Source organism: Glossina fuscipes, unplaced genomic scaffold (genome assembly GCF_014805625.2).
Source record: "Glossina fuscipes isolate IAEA_lab_2018 unplaced genomic scaffold, Yale_Gfus_2 0, whole genome shotgun sequence".
Lineage (NCBI taxonomy): Eukaryota > Metazoa > Arthropoda > Insecta > Diptera > Glossinidae > Glossina > Glossina fuscipes.
Window position 1 is genome coordinate 43,507,190 of NW_023998414.1, and position 21,128 is coordinate 43,528,317.

At 32.4% G+C, this 21,128-nt stretch overlaps 1 protein-coding gene and 1 non-coding gene across 2 annotated transcripts in view; one reads left to right on the top strand and one right to left on the bottom strand.

Moving 5' to 3' along the window:
* Positions 1-178: 178 nt before the first annotated feature.
* On the bottom strand, positions 179-261 carry Trnal-cag. Its single transcript has one exon. It is a non-coding gene; the product is annotated as a tRNA-Leu (tRNA).
* A 1,003-nt stretch (positions 262-1,264) lies between these two features.
* LOC119635362 overlaps positions 1,265-21,128 on the top strand; it is a 30,089-nt gene continuing 10,225 nt past the window's right edge. Inside the window, exon 1 of the mRNA XM_038030160.1 lies at positions 1,265-1,425. Within this exon, the coding sequence (XP_037886088.1) occupies positions 1,405-1,425 (21 nt within the window). The 5' untranslated portion in view covers positions 1,265-1,404. The remainder of the gene's footprint in view (positions 1,426-21,128) is intronic.

A 21,128-nucleotide genomic window follows, 5' to 3' on the forward strand; every position in this document is an offset into this window, starting at 1 on the left:
TATTATTTTTTATAATCAAAATTTATATATAAAATAAAAATTACTATGGATTATGCGAAACACCATTAGTAGTAATGTATGTTTTGTTTTGAGGGGGAAAAAACAAAAAATGAAGCGGCGGCCGCCGGAACCGTTAAATACTGTTAAAATATTGTTGGTTTAAAAACAAAAACGTCATTGTCAGAAGTGGGATTCGAACCCACGCCTACAGAGTAGACTGCGACCTGAACGCAGCGCCTTAGACCACTCGGCCATCCTGACTCGCGCTGGCTCTTGTCAAAACCCGTTTATAAACAGCAATTCGTACTAAATTTGAAAAAATATATATAGTTGAGATTATTTTAAATACAATTTATTGCTATTTATTAATTTATAATCGAACGTCTTGTGGAATATGTACGTATACAATTATAGAATGCCAGATAATAACACACGGCAATTTCATTTGAAAATTGCATAAACTTAATAACACACTCTTAATAAAACTATCTACAATATCTATTAACTAGAGTTTAATATGAAACCAAACCAAAACGAAAAAAGGAAAGAAGAAATGATTTCAAATAATTTTTATTTATTTCACTTATAAGATAGTTGGTGTTCATTTGAGCGGTATGAATTTACATTTGAATAAGCTTGGTTTAAAACATCAAAACTAAACTTTAATGTCGGCTAACTAATGGTGCATCGAGCTTTATCACCTATGTGTGAATACTTATTAACTATCATTATGTCAAGTAAAACAGTTTACAAGATAAAACAATCCTTGGCAAAATAATTCAACAATTTTATAATTTGATTTGTGTTTAAAAAATGGAGACATTGCCCTAAGTTCTCCAAGTGGGGATATAAACGAGAAGAAAATGGGAATAAATGTAGGCCTTAAATAAAGGGTAATAATTATGTACGATCGCTCTCTTTCGGTCTCTTAATCTTTTTGTAGTTATTGCTGTTGTTATTATTATTGTTGTGTTTGTTGTTATTAAGCTTTGAAACTGATATTGTCTTTAACAACCAGCTAAGCATAAAAGCGTTCACAACAAACCATCGATTGTTTGTTAACTGTTTAAAAAAAAAACATCAGCAAATGCAAGTCGAGAGTCAAGTAAAAGCAGTGAAACGTTACAGAACTATCGAGCGGATGAGAAAATTTTTTATTTGTGTGAAAAGAAAAATTATAACAAGCGAAAAAAAAATACCATTATAATTACTATAAATAAATAGAAAATATAAAAGAAAAATTTCAAAAATATATTTATAATAATAAAAAAACTTTTTTATAAATTATTTATAACATTTTATACAAGTGGTTAAAAAGTGTTTTATATAAAATTCTTTCAAGGCTAAGCTTCAGTTTTTTGTACGAAAAAAAGTATTTTTTTTTTCTCAACGAATACGATTAAAATGAGAACTGCTACAAATGAGGTGAGTTTAAATTAAAAACAAAAAAAAAAAAGAGAAAAAAAAATTGAGAAAATTGTAAAGGGTCTACTATTTCTTCGGTCACATTTTTTCTCGATAAAATATTTGCAGAGTAAAAGGATTAAATTCAATCGCCGCGTAAGAGACAAAAAGAAAGTTAGGCTTGCAATACAAACACTCTAAATTTTATATGGCTACAAGCGCTTGTACTTACTGTAAATGATTTGCGTATATCTCAACATAGACGAGAAAACGAAAAGAGGGGAAAAAGAAATGTGATGCAATTATTTTAATTAATTTTTGAATTTTGGAAATTTTTTAATACAACAACAACAACAACACCGTACGTATGCGTGTGTAGTTCAATTGTAAAATGCCGCTATATACGGAAATATAAATTACCACACCTATTATCGTTGTTGTTTACTTTGCTACGCGCTGAATTTAAAGGAATATACACATGTTTATAAAATAATCAGAGAAACAAAAATTGACATATACCAGTTGTCAGTTATCGCTTTCTGTTGTTATCAATAAAACCTTGAGCACCAATGCACCGGTGATTTTTACGTGTTTTGATAAACCAACAATCAATATATTCAATAGAAAAATATCGGCACTAACATTCGCTAAATGTAAACGTATACCATTATGTATATGTATGTATGTATGTAGCTTTTTATTGCCATAAATCGCTGGCAGTATATAAAAATTTTATCAGAGCGCTTGTAACACCCACAAATTTCGATCGTAAGGCCGGCCAATCAAATGAACATATTTCTAATCAGCGTAACAACACGAGATAACGAACCGAGTTAAATAACTGCCATCACCTTTGTATTGTTAGCAATCTCTTAATAATTAATTATAATAAATATGTCGATTTCTAGAGTCTGTTTCGCAGCAATCTGCCGGCAATCTGTGCTAGGAAATCGAAAATTTGTATAAATTTTCCGTAATATTATAAATGATCGGTTAAGGAAGATATCGCTTGTACATCTTTAGGAAAGTCTAGCGTGGTAATGGCTTCGATCAACCCATTTGCACACAGATGCTTTCATCATCGTTTCTCAATCAAGCGGATTATAGTGATAGAAAGATTAAAAAGAAAAAAAAAAAATGCTTCGGTTCTTAAGTTACATTGATTTCCGTTAAAGAAATTTGTTCTTAGAGAATTGCAAAAAGCTTCAGTTACAAATAAACGATTATAGAAACGCGACAGAAATTCTTATTAATTCTTCTTTTGCTTTGCTAGCTTTCTTTATCTCTCTCGCCTTCTTCATATTCTTCGTTCTCAATTTCTATATTGTATATAAAAAATGATTCGAAATGAGGTGATGCTTGAAAGTTTCTCATAAAACAAATTTTCTTATTACCGTAGTAGCTGACCGTCGTTTCGAATCGTACGTTTTTCGCACTTGATGACATTTAAGCTATTTGTGATATTTATGTATAGATATGTAATGTACATCGAAGAAATATATGCCGCAGACGTTGCTGCATTGCGTTTACCCAAATTAAAAATAATTACTTTTGAATGCTGATTTATATTTATATGCATATATATAGAACAATCATGTTAATCCTGCCTATTTTCTTTTGGAAGCCTCTTACCTATAATTCAAGACAAGAAGAGAAATGTTATCTTCCTCGCAAAACTTATACCGGCGTAAATATGCTGCATTATTTAAAAAGATCTCTTTATCTAGGTATTCACTCTGTGGAGATCATCTGAATTTTATAGCGCAAGATTTCATTTTTCTATACATGTTTTCAATTTTTCGATGATGGCTTCGGCCTTTCACTCACTCTTTCAATGTCAATTAAGAGGAAATTTTGCATTGCTATACCGATTTCTTATAAACGCACTAAGCTGGAGAATGTGTGCTTTAGAGAGAATTCGATGCTTACTTTTTGTTACGAATGAGATCACAGTGTTAATATATTCTTTTGTCGTTCAGAAAAAAACGTCAAGGTCAATGCTTTATGATTCACGAAAGTTATTATTAGGCGTAAAATTTTTCACTAAAGCGATCACGTTTTTCTTCAGAACTAATTTATTATTATTTACTTTTTACACTTAACACCGTTTGGGATAAGCGTACATTAAGTTTTGCCATACGTTTGCAATCATGTCCACAAGGACCAGATACGTGGACTTATTTGACATCGAAAAATTCTAGGAGACATTGAAAATGCTTTAGACGAACGCCCAAAATTTGATTGCACAATGAAAACAAATCGGGTAAAGATAATTTTGAATTTTGTTTTTTTTTTTTTTTTTTGGTTTCTCGACGAAATCTAGTAAAAATTGTTGTATTGTAACATATTAAACGAATATAGAAAATTTGTGAATCTACTGCCGCCATATACGAAATTTGACTAACTTGGTCTACTTTTCAGACGCTTGGCTGCCTCAATAAAGTTATTTTATTTATTTATTTTTTTTTAGTATAAGTAAGAAAAGTAAGAAAGAACTTTTGAGGTTTTAAAGAGTAAAGGAAGTAAAGTGAATTGTGTTGGAGAGAAAGAGGGAGAGAGGGAATGAGAGTGTACGGCTTGTATATAATACAGTCGGTCTTGGCCAACTATAACGTTTTAATTTATTTAATTTTAGTTATTTAAATTGCTTTAACAGACAGCTCTGAGAATAGTTTCAGAATAACTTAGTTTTCAAAGCAAACACATGGTACGGAACATAGCAATTGTAACAATTTATCATAATATTTTGCCATATAGAAGTACGATTAACTTTCAGTGACTTTTGGAGGTTACAATTATCCAACAAAATAGTAATGATAATAAAAATAAACAAAATTTAAATTCATAGGGAAAAGTAATAGGAATTAATCGGAATGAATGCGATGGGAAAGAATTTTGCATATTTGTCTTACAAGAAAATCAGAAGATAAGCGATGTTTTAAATGAAAGAGTTCTTCTTTTTTAGAGGTCATTAAAAAATCAGAACAATGTCATCATCATCATAATCATCATCGTTAGGGTCACAGATTTGCTATTAGCTTGAAATGTGGAGGCAATGAAGTACCGAACCGCTTTAATTTGTCTTGCTGAGAATAGCGAAACAGAAGAAGAAAACTTGAATTTCTGATTAAAACAATAATTTCAAATGCGTGTTCGCCCCTCGCACACATATATATATATATATATATATATATATATATTAATAATGACAAGATAGTACTGATTAAACTACCGTTGCATTAATAATAAAAAACACTTTTCTAATAATGAACAAAACTATAAAATTTTTCCAAAGTGCGCGTCGTGCTGCCTGAAATATTTCCGGTTATGAATGACTATTTCTCGATTTTACATATACTCTCTTCAATGCCTGCGTATTGTTGTTTATATGCAATCTTTCGATGTCGTCGTCGTCATCGATATTTCACTTTCCTTTGCAACAGGTTTCATTATGTTCAAACCGTTAGATTCGCATTACATTGTACATTTTACTATTAAGCGCTCTCAGTTTACTACTTCAACTCCCTACCAATAGCCTTTAGATGTTTTTCTGAAAAAACTTGATCTCTTTTTCTCATAAAAACAACGAGTTTTTTAAAATTTTTTTTTTTTTAATTTCTTATTTTAAATTCAAGATTAATGCTAGTAGTGTCTACTTTAGAGCTGTGCTAAGAATAAATGGTTTTTTACTTTCTTTCAGTCAGTCAGTCAGTCAGTCAGTCTCTAATGTACGTTCAATGAATAGTTTATGGCACAAAGAAATTTTATTTTCGAAAGATTTTTCTCACTTTCCAACAACCACATGAACAGTAAGCGACAGCTAGGGTCTAAAAAGAAAAGACGCACACATAATGGGTCCTGTAAAAAGCCTTTGCGGGTTTTTCCGCGATTTCGAGCTACTTTTTGTAGTTTGCTTTTTTCAAATGATTTCAAACTGTCATGATGGTTAATGTTTAGTACCTCCCATATTACTGACTCCAAGCGTTGCAAAGTTTCATCAACTTTTTCGACCAGAGCGTAGTGCTTCTTTGAAAAGCATCAAATAAGAATTCGAAAACTGTCTTCACAAAAAATGTGAGCTGAAATGTCACCTTTTAAGCACACGTTCGTTTAAGACAATCAGACTGATACGCAGGCATTAAGACCATCCCGCGGAAATTATCGCAATGACTTTTTGTATGCCCTAATATTAAACATAAACAAAGACTTTTGAAATTTTTCTCAACCATTCAGAAATACGGCTCAATGTACGAGAATGTGGTGAGATGTGTGTAAATGATGTTTTGTTGTTGTTAAGACTTTCAAATTTTTTACCACTTTTTCAAATGGAAAAGCGATGCTAGGCCAGAAAGATTGGTCGCTAAATATGGGCAGAAGGTTGTTGCGTTCAATTTTATGAGAAGTGAATTTTTAGGAAAGCTTTCATGAATCGCTCGGTCTTAATATATTATTATGAAGAAAGCAGCTATTGAACCCTAATGATGATGATTATGAGGCGAAGGGCGAATTGAAATGTTCAGTGAATGAAAAGTTCCGACTGTTGGAAAACATACGAAAAAAGCAAAGAGCGAGTGGATCGTGAATTTTCGGTAAAAAAAACTTTCTAATTTAATTATATTTCTTTTAATCGTCGAAAAAATTTCGAAAAATTAAAGTTTTTTTTTTATTTTTTTAAGCAATTTATTTTTATGGCATACTTCTTAAAAATATTTAAGAGTTTTAAATCTAAGCGATGAAATAGTAAAGAGCTGCTAACTTAAATTACCCTGATTCCAAGTTTATTGTTACGGTCATGATTTAAACAAATAGCAAAGAGAAAGCAAGAAAAAGAAGACGAGACACAGACACTAAGGAAAATATTAGATTTCTCATGCATAAGAAAAAACAAAAAAAAAAACATGGAAAATCCCGTTAATTATTTAATTTGTGTGACTAACGGCATCTATATGGTATTCGTCTAAAATTTAAATACAATACAATGAAGTCGACATAATTCTGTGTGCAAGCATACCATAAAATTGAAATCTTGTGAAAGCAGATGATGGTGCTGGTGCTGTCGCTGCTGTTGCTCTTACTGCTGTTTATTTAACACTTAGCATAAAAATGTACGTTTTAAGGTCGCCTCTTTTATCAAAAGCAAACTTGGAAATCTCAAATTTTGTATGTACGTATGTATTCACTATAGAAAGCCTATTAAATATGGGCAAAGACCTTATAATGTATGCTCGAATTTCGATATGCCTTTTAGTCGTTCTCGTTGACGACGAATTTGGTTCGTTTCGTGAACAAGTTACGATGAGGGGAATTGTCAACATATCTCTATGCTTTTGATCAACTTTTTTAAGCTTAAATTTCGTTTTTGAAATTCTTTTTTTTTTTTCTTAGACCGAATTCTGCCTTAAATTTTTTCTTCCCATCATAACGTCCGGGCTAGACTTAATCGGTACAATCTATCCGTTGCACAATGAGTACTAAGAACGCATTTGAGCGTGAGTACGTACAATGCGTATAATATATGACCTATGATACTCTGTTCTTTATTTGACGTCATCGCGTAATCTTTCAAATATCGTATAATTTGAAATACCATTGAACATTGAACATATTTTGCTCCTTTTTTTGGTATATAAAAACTTTGTTATTTTTTTTTTTTTTTTGTATTCGGAGTCAACTATCATCTGCCTTTATGTCTGCTTTGTTTAATAATCAACGATATACGATATGTGTTAGCATATAATTGGCATAAGTCTTATAAAAGATTTTCCTCCTTTAAAAGGTAAGTTAAATAATGATGAGTATTAAAAAAAATGTCAGTTCAAATTAGTTACCCTTTCCCTACTAACGGTATTGAAAGCATTTAGATCATGTTTGGAATGTTATTTCCGCCAGACGGCAATAATAATTAAGAAATCTGTCTTTAAGAAACTGTTGAATGCTCACCATTTATGATTTATATGTAATATAGCATATAATAATTTTGAGATCGGTTTCATTAGTTCTTCAATTTCTTTTGCCGCCGTAACGGGATAATGTCGACTTTAATCAAGTCAATTTTAGTATAACTGTAATTGAAACAATTATAAGAATATTGACGGAGTAAAACTAACTGGCCATTCAATAATGAATGATTCGCACACATGCATATGGCCAATGGCAATTTGAAATCACATATTTTTGATAAGCGCGCAATTCAACTTCGTTTTTCTGTTCATTTCATTTCACTTTGCCATCTATCCATAGAATAATGAGCAATTTTGATAGAAAAATAAATTTAATTAACTTACGGTTTATTCATGTACAATAGTAATTATCTTTTTACATAAAATATTTATTTTTTAAATGTAAGATCGTGAACAGAAAGTTATATACCATTATTATCATTTATTTATCGGTTATTAATGATGAAAATCTTGCCTATTGCTATTGTTGTTGCTATGTTTATTATTATTTTTTATACTTTATTACTGAAAAATTGTTTCTTGGAAAGTTCAACTGAAAAAGAAAGCAGAGAGTTAAAGAGTTATATTGCTCTTGTGCCGAAGAAATGCAATCACTATTAGCAAGTATATGAAAATCACGTAATTTTTTATGCCATTTGTTAGTTGATAGTAACATATGCAGCCCGGCTCAATATTTTTAACAAATTTCAATTTCAATCAATAATAGTATGTATTTCATTAAGTTTGCTATTTTTGAAAATTTGTGTCATTAAAGCACCTCCCCAACGCAGTCAAGCTGGAAAGACCGCCAATCTTTCGATTAGGTCTCTAAACAACATAAAACATTGTAAGTGTGAATTTCAAATTTGTCCGAGTCAATCTGAAGGCTTGCTTGAATAACATCAAAAATATGTCTAAAGGCGAAGATGAATATTTTAGGTGGGAGAAGCTCTGGGAGTGCAATTCATTTGCAATCCTATCGAAAAAAAGAAGCATCTTGTCTTACGTGCCGTCAATCTAAGTTTACTCACTGTTACTCGCTATCCATTTACTTGATTTCATTTCGTTTCAGCAACAATTCGCAAATCGAAACTCAGCATTCGTGTCATCTACGTAAGTCAATAATTGGAGATTACCCCAACAGGAAGAAAGTGCGATTGTATCGCACAATCTGATTCCGGGAAATCTACTAACATCTGCATTTCTACCGATTACACAAGAATTGAACTACTCTCTCACGACCATTTAGCGCACTCTCTCACTTTTTGTCTCTATCTCTCTCTCTCTCTCTCTCTCTCTTTGTATGAAATATATGACATGTTGCGTCCTGTTGCTGGGATCACATTTCGACCAAATCAAAGTCGTGTAATTCATGCCAGCAAATATCAGTGATCAGAGTTTCGATGATTTTGTACGCAGAAGGTAACTGCTTCGCTATTTCCTTTTTTGAAAAATTACGCCTCCAAATCGTAAGCCATACCGAATTTTGCAGGGGGAGACCCCAAGGACAGATTGCGGATTTCCTTTATTTAAAAATCGATTTGCTTGCTTATTTCCGTTGCCATTTAATGAAACAGATGAGCGGGCGGAGCTTCGCACACTTTTTTTTCGCCTTTCTAATAAATTTTAACAATTCGTGCAAATGTGTGATTTTCCGCGATTAATATTGCGTAACAATGCTCAACATAAACGCTAGCAATGGTGGCAATCAAAGCAAAAAAAAAAAAAGAAGTGATCCTCATTTGAGGATCCTGCTATATATGTTAGAATTATAAAATAAAAGAAGAAAAATGAAAAGGATCACGAGGTATTAGGAATATTAGAAAAACCTGTTTAAAAGTTAATTCCTTTCAAAATTTATCGCTTATTATTAGTAATATGATAGCAAAGGCAAAAATCTGTATAGATCTAGCATAGCCATCATAGTGAGTGCAATGAAAGTCACGTTTATTAATGCAGTCAGACATTATTATATGAACAACAATGTGTTTTAACCGGTCCTTGAGAAATGACAGTAAATTGTTAGATTAGACGAAAGCGTGCTTATGTGTGTGAATACATAGACCCCCAATTAGCCTTATATGCATCAGAGAAATTTATTGGAAGCAGTAAAGTAATTAAATTAAATTTAAATTCAGAGATTTTTATTTTCATTCGCACAGTTGAAGCTTGTAATCCTTGATTGCTATTCAAAATTGACAGTGCGGTTATATTGTTGAAGTAAACGAAAATGAAACGAAATTGATTTATTCATCATTTATTCGTCATATTACAAATTATTGAAAAATTCGCTTTAGAAAAGAAAGAAATATAAAATTTTTTTTGCTGCCCATTACTACAGGATGGCATGGGTACGTCGCGTGTTACCAACTTGTTCGCAAATGGCCAAAGGAAGGAGCCTGCTCCCGGATTAGTTGATCAAGCTTGCAATTGATCTAATTCAGCTTGTACGTCCGTTCGTCTGTTCGCTAGACGGTGCTCTCGTTCTTCCACGCATTCTCACAGGTGTTGAACGTGCACACCGAGATCAGGTTTTTCTTATTCATTATTCACATATGCATGTATATATATAAATATGATAAATTGCGGCAGGTACAACGATCATAATTGCTATGATTGAGTTTACATTACTTGCGCCAAAAGGGTAACTTTGGCAATTCACATTTCTCGCTTTTCGTTTTTCTTGACTTTGCCTTCAGAAAAATTCTTACTAGAGTAAGACTAAAACTGTTTAAAATCTTGAACATATTCCGGAAATATCATATATTTTTTAAAATTTTTAATTAAATTGATTTATGTATGGAATTTTGCGTTCAAACATTTTTGGCTTTTGTTGAGGGATTTGTGCTTTCAACGCCATTGAAAGGTGAGCAGAATTTTCTGGTTTCGTGGCATGTAAATGTATGACATTATTCTAGGGATCGTTTGCTCGCCTCAATGGAGTTTAATATTTTTTTCGCTTTCAGCAAGTCTTTGGTATTACCTATGTCTCTTCAACCATCCATTATATTGCATTTCTCCTTGTTCGCTTTAAAGACTATTCGTTTATTACATGCATTCTTCAAATTCATCTTTACAACTCTAAATAGACCAATTTTGACGTCGCACGCATTTCATTTTTTTTTTCTTTTTTTTTTGCAGCATTTGTGGTAAACACTTTATTGTCTTTATGTATGTCTATTTAATTTTTTTGTTTGTTTGTGTCTTTTTTCTTCTTTACTCGAAGCTTTGTTAATACCTTAGTAAAGTAGAGCGATTTCAACATTTCAATCGTATACCGATACACTGAAGCATATATTTTTCTCTTAATTTTTGTTTTTCAACTTTTTTCATTTATACGAACGAGTTACTTTTTGTTTTCTACGAAATGGATTTTTTTTTATTATGTTTTTAACTTTAATTAAATGTATTGTTATATTAATGTTTAATAAACAGTGGCATTTTTATACCCATCACTGTGTAAAATGGGGATATAGTCATTTTGTGTTTTTCCATAATGTATGTAACACCTAAAAGGTTTGAATTCTGAATTGATTTTGCCATATTTGTCCGCCTGCGTTTCTGTGTGTGAAGTCTTTGCAAAGTGGTTGGTATTGAAAATGGGTCGAATTGATCTGAGCCGTAGCCCTTAGCGGGGCATACGCTGAACGCGATTGCGTTTTTTTTTAACAAAAATTTGTGGGTTTTTGTTCGTTACTCAGAAATTGTAAAAATTAGAAGGTTAAAATCTTCCACATTTGCTTTACGAAACACTTTAAAAAAATGGAAAACAGTCGGCAATGACCATAGGAAGTTACAAGTGATTAAATTGTTCTTTTTCACTTAGGCGTAGAAATAGAAATAGAAGAAGAATACACATCTAGCCCTATATCTATTATGCTATGCTCTCTCTCCTATTCCTACAGAAATAGTGATCTTCAGAGTAAAAGTCTCAGAGCTAATTCTTTTTGGGTTCATGTTGATTGAGAATGAAGGCTAATAGATATAAGTAGACGGCAGCATTATTTATTCTGCAAGTCAAGCTTTTTCCAACGAATTTTGCATCATTGCTTGTTTAAGGCGAATTTGGCTCCTTTTCTGTAGGAATGCATTCACGCTGCATAATTTGAAGTGTGCTCACACAGAATACTGTTTACTCCTCGTAAATGTCGTTAGTATTCTGACGATATTGATTTTTGTCTTGATTTTTACTTTACCAAGATAGAATGCGAATGAATTGAACCGCCAGAAGTTGTTGTTACCTCACTGATCTTTGTAGGTCGTTGGTTATAAGTGGCCAATAAAGCTGCTGGTAGTGATTACTTTTAAAGCTGACGGTGACGCAATCAATGAATTAGTCAACGGAGGTTTTCCTAAATTACTTTTCGATTCACTGCACTAAACAACGCAGCCTCGTCTAAAGGCCTAAAGCAAATGAAAATCAATAGTTTGTGATTGTTTGGCATTTACCGTTCTCTTCCAGAAATTGAAAGAGAACATTTTGCATATACTCGTATAATAATATTTGGAAAAATGTTCGTATTCGGATAAAAGTAAAATTTTTTTATTTACAACAAATGGAATCCTTCCCTTAACAATGGGATTATCAGAAAGTATTGCGAGCGTGATTAAGTTTCTGTACATTATAATGTAAGCCTAATATATATATACATATGTATATTACAAAAAAACTAAAAGACATGAACTATTTTGCTTAAACCATTAACGATCGTTACGCATTGCATCTCTTATCGCTTAGGAGGAATATCAATTTCGTGCTGAAAAGTCTATTCGTGTTTTGAGGTTGTGCACAAAACGATCCATGTTTGGATATCGTCATACAACAGTGTTATCATATGAATCAGTTTCTAATTAGAAGAACTGCTGTCCGATGAATGCAGTTAGCGGTTCCAAGTAAATTTTCAACGGCTTTGGAATGTTTGTCGCCTCTTTGCACGTACAATCGCCGCGTTAATGGTTGCCAATAATGATCTCGCGTCTTAATTTCCTTTGTTTGGGTAAATCCGGCTGATTTGCGCCCCTAACTGGATCGTGGTGAACATTGAGCTTTATGGTCGACATTAATGGTCCAACCACTTTGTTTTATGATTAGTCGGATATTGGATGGCACACTGCAAGTTGCGCTACTCTTTGAATGAAGCGTTACAATAAAAGTCACAGTTTCATTCACTACTTTATAGTGCTTGTCATGGTCATTCTTTGAAAATAGCAAGAACTTATTCAATGATTATTGATTTCAATTTCAATTTCATCATACATTGCTTTGATAGTTTTTTTTCCGTTTTTTTTTTTTTTTTTTTAAATTATATTGACTTGAAGAGATAGTAAGTGTGATAAGATATCGTTATCATAGTTGTAGATGATAAAATACACTTTAATGCAGAAAAGAAACAAATTGAAGAACCAAATAAATTATGAATAATTCTCCAATGAGTAATTGACAAAACAAATAAGCAAACAAACAAAAAAACATTTAGGAAAATTGTATTTGGTTGTAACATGGAAATGCAAGATATTGGCAGTCTTTGTTTTATGTTGTTTGTGGGCGTTGTAGGCATGTCCTTTAACCGGTTTAGATTCTTTCCCAGGTATATAAGCGCCATCTTTATTTTTGCGAACGGGAGAATGTTTACCACAGATACACAGATACGCAGTTGGGCAGACATGCAGATGGATAGATGAACAGACGGACATGCTTAGATGCGTTCGGATTAGAAACTGCTCGAGAATTCGTGTGTTTTATGGGATTTTGAAAATATTCAATTTTCTCATATTGTAATATTGGGTGGACGTGATCAATTTTTCCCATTTTCGGTGCAACACCGCCTACAGAATATAATAGTGTATGCGTATGAGTAATGAGCGAGAAACCAATATTTCTTTAGAAAAGCAAAGGTGTTCTCGGTTTAGGGCTGTACTGTGGGCGTATCTTTCAAGCGATTTGGCTCATTTTTAATATCAATCTGCGTGCACGAACTTGTTGTATTTCTGTTTGAAATCGATTACTGCAGTTTTGCGCCCAGACGGACAGACGAATACGTTTAAATCTATTCAGAATTTGATGGTGATCTCTGATAGGATTTCTGAGGCTTCTTCTTTCTAGGCATTGAATAAATGAAATTAATATAATCGTCATCCTTCGGTGATGGGTGTGAAAAAAAATGGCGGTGAGGGAGCGGACACAGCTGCAAACTATTTTGACATGAATCCTGGCTAATTACCGCATCATTTTAATTGCATACTGATCGTGATCAATTTATGCTTTTAAATGGATAAGATGGTTGTATATGAAAATTTCAAGTTGTTTCATGTAATATATAACAGATGAGTAAAATGTATTCTTTTTTTCCCCCTATAAAGTTATTGATACACATACAAACTCAAGATGATGTTGTCAATACCTTAAATATCATTCACGTTTAATACAATACTTATTGGAATATTCTTAAAACCGGAAAAGACTTAAGTAAAGTAACAATTCGTTTTAGCAAGGCGCCCTCTTTTCTTTTTTTTTTTATGAAAGATGAAAGCAAAATTGTGCTTGTGTCCTTACATAAATACGTACATACTTGTTTAACGCTTCTGCGGAAACACTTGACAGCAATCATTGTTGGCAAGAGGTGTGCACCCATTCAGGTATTTGGTTTTGTTCATTATTTGTTTATTTACTTTTTTTTTTTTCATTTAATTACACATTTTTAATTAAATAAATTTGAGCAGAAAGTTAAGCAATTTATTTATTTTTTTCATTAATATCGCATAAGCGCATATGACTGCGCAAATACAAAATCTCAAGAAATCTCTTCGAAGGTCAACAACCTCTATGGCTATATATGCCGTTTTTTTTTTTTTTTTTTTTTTTTTTTTTAATAAAAATTAATTTAATCTCGCATAATATGAATATAATGAAAAAATTTTGTTTTTAGGCTTTCCCATACCATTGAATTTAGTAAAAAAAAAAAAAAGAAAAAAAAAACAACATTCCATTAAGGCTGCATAAATATTTTCACACTTTTCAATCCAAAAATTTGATATAACTCTATGAATTATTTAAAGTTCAAAGTCTTTGAAAGCAATTTCAATTATTTTTTTCACCTTCATTTTCATTTTGATTGAATTTTTCAAATGAAATTTTAATTTCTTTAAATTCAATTTTTTTTTTTTTTTTTGTACTCACCACCGAAGGCTGCGGATATACTCTTTTTCTCATCATTTTTGCAATGTCTACATGTTCTTGATCAACGTGATATTCTCTATTGATTGAGCCATGTGCTGTCTGGCCTTGGTCCAAAACTGAAGAGAAACGGCTTCAAATTTAATAGAAACATTAAACTTTTCTGCCGGCAGATTGGTACTGAAAATGGACCAAATTGGGTAAAGCTTAAGCGCAGCGTTTTCTAACCAAAATTTGTGGGCTTCTGTAAGCTCAAATTTTTCACATTTATGTGCAAAAATGGAAAAAATCGGCCGTGCCTACACAAAGGTATAAGTGATTAAATTTAATTTTTTTTTTTCTCTTTATCAGATGTTATGCTGGCTATTAAGAAAGTTTAAAATTATTTTGTACTTGTCTCAAATGAACATATACTATCTGCCTTAAAATACGTAAATTTTAATGTAAATATAGTGGACACAACGAGGTGATATTTTAATTTTTTCGTCACACTACCATCGATATGGGTATGGGAGACTTGGAGAGTAGTACAATGCGACAAACTAAATGCGTTAAGTCTAATTCAGTTTTGATGAGCATACGGACGCAGTGATATAATTTTTTCATCACATTACCATCGATAAGGATATCACATAAAAGGACCTGGAGAGTGGAATGAGACAAACTAAGTGCGTTAAGTCTAATTCAGTACCATAACTATTTCATCTTCTATTTACCTTATTTACCAAAACATTAATTATCTTAATGGCTTTGCTAGAAGACGGTCCAAATTTGGTTCAGCTAATGTTTATTTGTCAAATTCCGTTTACGGATCAGTTTCCATTATGTAATATATATGAAAAATTGAATCCTTTTGCCGCATAAAGGCGTGGTGTTCAGCGGAACGCGTGTAAGTATTTAAAAAATGGGTGAAACTTGATCCAAGTTTTTCACATCAGTTTAGTATGCCGAAACCCTATTATCCAGCGAGTTCTATTGGGAAATATTGAAAATTACCATTTTCTTCTCATGTAAAGATCTTTTTAAAAAATTGCCTTAAACAAACATATTTCTATCCAACCGATTTTCAATGGCCATTGTTTTTAGGCCACGAGGTACAACAACGTACAAAATTTCGTGAAAATATATTTAAAAAATTGCGAACTATAGTTTGGACGCAAATATAAACGAATAAGCATCGTAAAGACAGACAAAGTTTGTAAAGAGGCGACAACAAGAGAATACCCGAAATTATAGTTTCCACCGCTGTCGCTATTATAATCGTTCATTATGATGGATATTTGATTTGATTTGGATGCTGCGGATAGCTGATCTAATGATATCGATCCTGAATTTGCACTTTGGAAGTGCGAAGGGGTCTTACTTACTGCATAACTGGGCGGCAAGTAACTACTGGAAGGTCCCCGGGCTGAGATCATATCGAACTCAAAATCACTACAGCTACGCTGATTAACTGAAACCCAATGTAAAGAAAAGACTTTTATTTATTTATTTTTTCTTCTTCTTCTTCTTTTTTTTCTTAATTGTTTAATCCGTTTTCATTCTATTCTTACGAATTCCATGGTGATTCTTTTAGGGTAAATGCTGTGTTTCAGCGTTTTGTTGAAACGAAACTGTTGCAATTGTTGCTCGAGTAAGCCGATTTTATAGCCACAGATAATAAATCTGCACTTAACTACAAACCTTAAGGCAGGCGGTACAACCTATCGTGCTCTCTTTTATGATCGTTTGAAGATTTTTGAACTTGGTTTCATCGCATTGTTCCAAAGCATTCAATCATTTATTGGATAATCAATGTCGCTGTTTCGTTTGCAACATATATTGAGGAGTGATTAATAAATAAATAAATAAAAATAAACTGCGATATTTTGTCTGCCACCTGCTTCTTTAAAATCGCAGTCTGTGAGAAATGAAAAATGATTTCTCTACAACACATCAACCATAGGTAAAAAACGAAAATAAATTACACAAAATCTGAAATCTCAACGCTTTGTTACTTTGTGTAAATATCGACTGAACCCGTGAACTCACTCAGAACTGAGTCTTGCAAATAAAATAAAAGGTAGTGTTCGCGCATAGTGCCTCATTAGTGGTGTTAATGTTCTTGTCTCCACCTTATTATATCTAATGCTGAACATTTCGGTTAACATTTTTTCCTCTTAAGGGTTTTGGCTTTTTCATTATTTGTTAGCTATTAAGATTTCTTGCGTTTCGTAATTGAAAATACTTCAAGTTATTTGTTCTGTATTTTTATCTGACATCAAATATCTGTCACGACAGCACTTTATTATAAAATATAAATTCGATTTCCTTTTGAAAAAGATTTTGCAATTTTTTCCTAACCGGTCATAGGATATGCTTACAACGCACACATGCCTATGCAGCAAAAACTGCGAACACCTTTGTCCTCCCGGTTTTTTTTTTTTTTTTGCTTGTTACTCATTAGATAAAACAGATAGACCAGCCGTGCGTCAATGATGGTTATAACGACTCGGCCGCTACGATCGAATATAATTTTTTTATTTGTTTTTATTTTACTTCTATCTACAATTTGTGTATAAACCGCTGCATTTATAAAGAAAGGAAGAGACATTAATTTACATTATATGGAGATATTTGTCTTCCTTTTATTCGCTGGGATTTGTCTCAATGGCCGAGTAGGTAAGAATTGTGACTGCCAGCTCAGAGTTTGTGAGTTAAAATCTTAAATGCAGTAGGATTTTGTAGCTACAGAGATGGTAGCTACAATAAGTGCTGAGTCGGTAAAGGGATAACAGCTTTTAGGCAGCAGCCTGCACTCCCTATTTTATTTTCTTTACTCTATTCTTTCTGACAGTCACCGTTTTACACAAATAGCGGATGTTCTCTGAAAATAAAAAAAAATAAAAAAAAACAACTCACTAGGTTGAAAAACGTAACGAGGTAATTGAAATACATAAATTTTGATATAAAATTATATATTTGGTCGGCACCGAAATCTCGTTCTTCTTTTTCGGTCTTTCCTTTCTTTATTTCTTTCCTGTCAAAGTTCTCAAATTATCGATGGCAGACGCGTCCACAATAATTCAACAACCTTTAGTTCATATCTTTATTCATCATTCCATCTCTTTCTTCTTGATCATAAGTGCAAGAAAAGAAAGATTGTTTAATATTGTTTGTGGATATTTGCCCATTAACCCATTTCCATGATCAGCTCATATATGAATGGAATTTTTCTGGTGATTATCATTGAAGCGCATCACGAAGTAAGTGAAGTGAGATAAGAAAGGCTAAAATAAAAAGTTAATAAAGACAGCAGCGGAAGCGTGATTATATCCGTTAGGTATTGTTGCAATTGAAGTGTAAGTCTAACTGACTTAAGGGTCAATTTACAACTTTCCCAAGTTCCATACTCCAATTCACTTTAATTTATAAATAAAATTTAATTTTGATTATCGTTCAATTGCTTTTTGTCTTTCTTTCCCGGAAGTCGAACGACTTTATAATTGTATACTTTTTCCGCGTTAAAAATTATTTGTGCAAATTAATATTTAAATTAAATTGCAAATGATTTAATTTTGAAAAGCACCTTAACAATCAAAAATAAGTCCCAAGTGGATACGCACCATTCCTAATGATTTTGTATTCGAAATAATCGATTCGCGATTCTTTTTGTTTGTTTTTTTTTTTTTTTTTTTGTGTTAAAAGGCGTAACTTCTTGATGAAAATATAATGCAATGTAAGGATTATTTTCCAAAATTTCAATTTCTTAGCTGACGTTACCCAATTCGTGCTCAACTTCATATTCAGCTAAGACTGTACGAGTATTTCCCAAGCTTCGCTTTTCTACGACCGATCATCGGTTGACAACAAAGGACTGGGAAGTACATCGAAAACCATCGGAGAAATAGATATTTGTGGTCCGAGCTTAGTAAATTTGTAGGTTATATTATATATCATATTGTGGATTAAATTTTCCCATGAAATGTTCAAAATTAGACCTTATTGTCATATAACGGCATATATTTCGTATGAATGCTGCGATGGGAGGCTGTTGTTACTTCATCTCGTGCCATTACTATTACAATTATTATTATTATTATTATTATTATTACTACTATTATTATTATATTTTGATGTCCCGCATACTTCAGGTGGTCGTCTTCCATATGCATTTAAATACCAATTAACAATCAACTGCGGGAGAAATTCAAAATAACATAATTTGCGCTTGTTGTGTTTAAGCGAAACATAACTTCTTAAAAATGTTCTCCTTTCTTCTTAATGTTGTTTTCCTTATTAAACATTTTGCAAACAACAACTAAATATAAACTAAAACATTTTCGTTTAATGCTTATGCATGCATATAGAGTGACATGATTGTATTCTATGCTTGCGTGCTAGTTAAACCTAATAGATATGTGTTTACTGGTTGTACGGGCATATGTGTGCATCCAAGTGCAAGTTCAAAAACTCTCTGTAACTAGTCTTGTGGAAAAATCCAAGACACAACACGCAGTTTATTAACCTCTGCTGCTTCTGCTGCTGCTTCTGCTTCTGCTACACACTAGTGCAACCAATACTACTAGTACTACTGCTACTACTGCTACTACTACTACTACTACTATTACTACTACTCCAACTACTACAACTACTAAGTAAAGAGAGACAGAGGGAATAATTTTTTTTTTATATATTTGTTTTTTCTTTTTCGTTTAGAAGAAACTAGATTATGTAATAATTTTAACTAGAATTGTTTTTTTCTTTCTTGGAAAATTTCTATAGAGAAGTTCCCATCGTTCTATGTTCGTGTATTAAGAAATAAAAAAAAAATAAATAAATAAATAAAAAATATATTTGTAAAAAGCTCTAACAAAACACTAAACGAATTATTTTAAATCTTTCAAGTAAAAAATGTTAAACACTCAAGACTCTTGGATTGAAATTCTTTGCAAGAGATGATCGTTTTGCGTTAATCGTTTAACAAAGCGGAAATGTTATCAAATGTTGTTGCTATTGTTGTGCTATTGTTGCTTATACAGAGAGGACAACATAATCATGATGATGGCGATGGTGAGATGAGCCGGTTTTTATTGCTTTTTCAATCGTAACGTAATATAACTGCAATCCATTAAAGACAATAACTATGAAACGTGTCACCTTGTCTCTCAGCTTTTGTGCGGGTAACGAAATCGTTGAGGCTCACTCGTTCGGTGGCCTTTCTTGAAACTTTATTATTATTATTATTATTATTATTATTATTATTATTATTAATTTCAAGGTAATGTACCCCAAACAGTGGGTTAATAGTTGGAAATTCATCGGATAATTATTTGTGTTTGTAAGTGCTTCGCTAGCTAAACTATGGAAAGAATTTTCATTTTCTGCCAAATAACTATAATTTATAATAGCAACGATGGAAGTATGTCATTGCGTAACAAGCTAAGCGGGAATGTTGCATACGAATGCAATGAATAATTAGTGATTAATTAGTTAATTTAATTTAATTATTTTACTATCTATATGTGATTGTTTTAAAAAAGTTCGTAGCGCTTTTTCAAAATTGTGGTAAAACCAGTATACTATTACGGTAGACACTTCTGGGATTTCTCTGCGAATCTCTTGGAGCCAGAGAAAAAATTCCAAGGCTAAAGTCTTAAAACTCTAGCATCTCAGGCTATCGGCTTTATTGAAAACTCTACCGCACTTGAGGTTTGAAGCCACGACCGTTGCGTTCATTGCGTTGTTAGTCGAGACTCTGCATACTCGGCCGCTTAGGCGTATAAGTCATAGGATAAAATTTCCTGGTTTTCGTGATTTTTTTGAAAAATTTTGAATTTCCATTGATTGGTTGACGTGAGCATGTCGTTTCCGTAATATTGATTTATTAATTAGAGGGCAGACGGGCAGACTATTTGCACGTTGTCGATTTTGAGGCGCTTTTAGGTCAGCGAAAGCGATAGCGAAAAGTATCGAGTAATTTTAGAGTATTTTCAAAACGCAATCACTTTCGACTGAGATTTCTTTCCCTTTTTACACTTCGAACTGTCATTATTGGGTTAATAATAAGCCCTTCGAGTTATGAGAAGAGTAGAAAGGTTTATCAACTTTTCCATAAGCGTCGGTCCATGCGTTACTTTGCAAGCCCAGGCGATTATCGCGCGTGTTGTATTGTTATAATAGTTTCTTATATTCTTTTTACACTAAAACGTTCACTGTTCACTGTTAAAGTTAACGTAAATTTAGGTTTACGCTTTATTATTAGTTCAAGTTCACGTACGTGCTTTGGACAACATACGGTGTTCATGCTTTTCTCGAATTTCGAAAATCTCTCTTGCCCATCGTTGTTGTAAAGAAAGAAAGAAAGAAAGAAAGAAAGAAGGCAGTAAAGAGAGAGAAGTAAAAAGGAAGAAAGAAGTAAAAAGGAAAAATTATTTATATATTAACATTATAAACTAAATGGTAAAAGCGTGAGTTTTTAATGGAAATCAGCAGCAGCGAGACCGCAATAAGTTGATTATATGGTAAAAGGAGATTTCTATGTGCTATGTGTTGTTATTATAAAGCGTTGCTATTTGTTTTAATACAAAATGCTTAGTACATCGTATTTGCATGAACAAACAAACAAACAA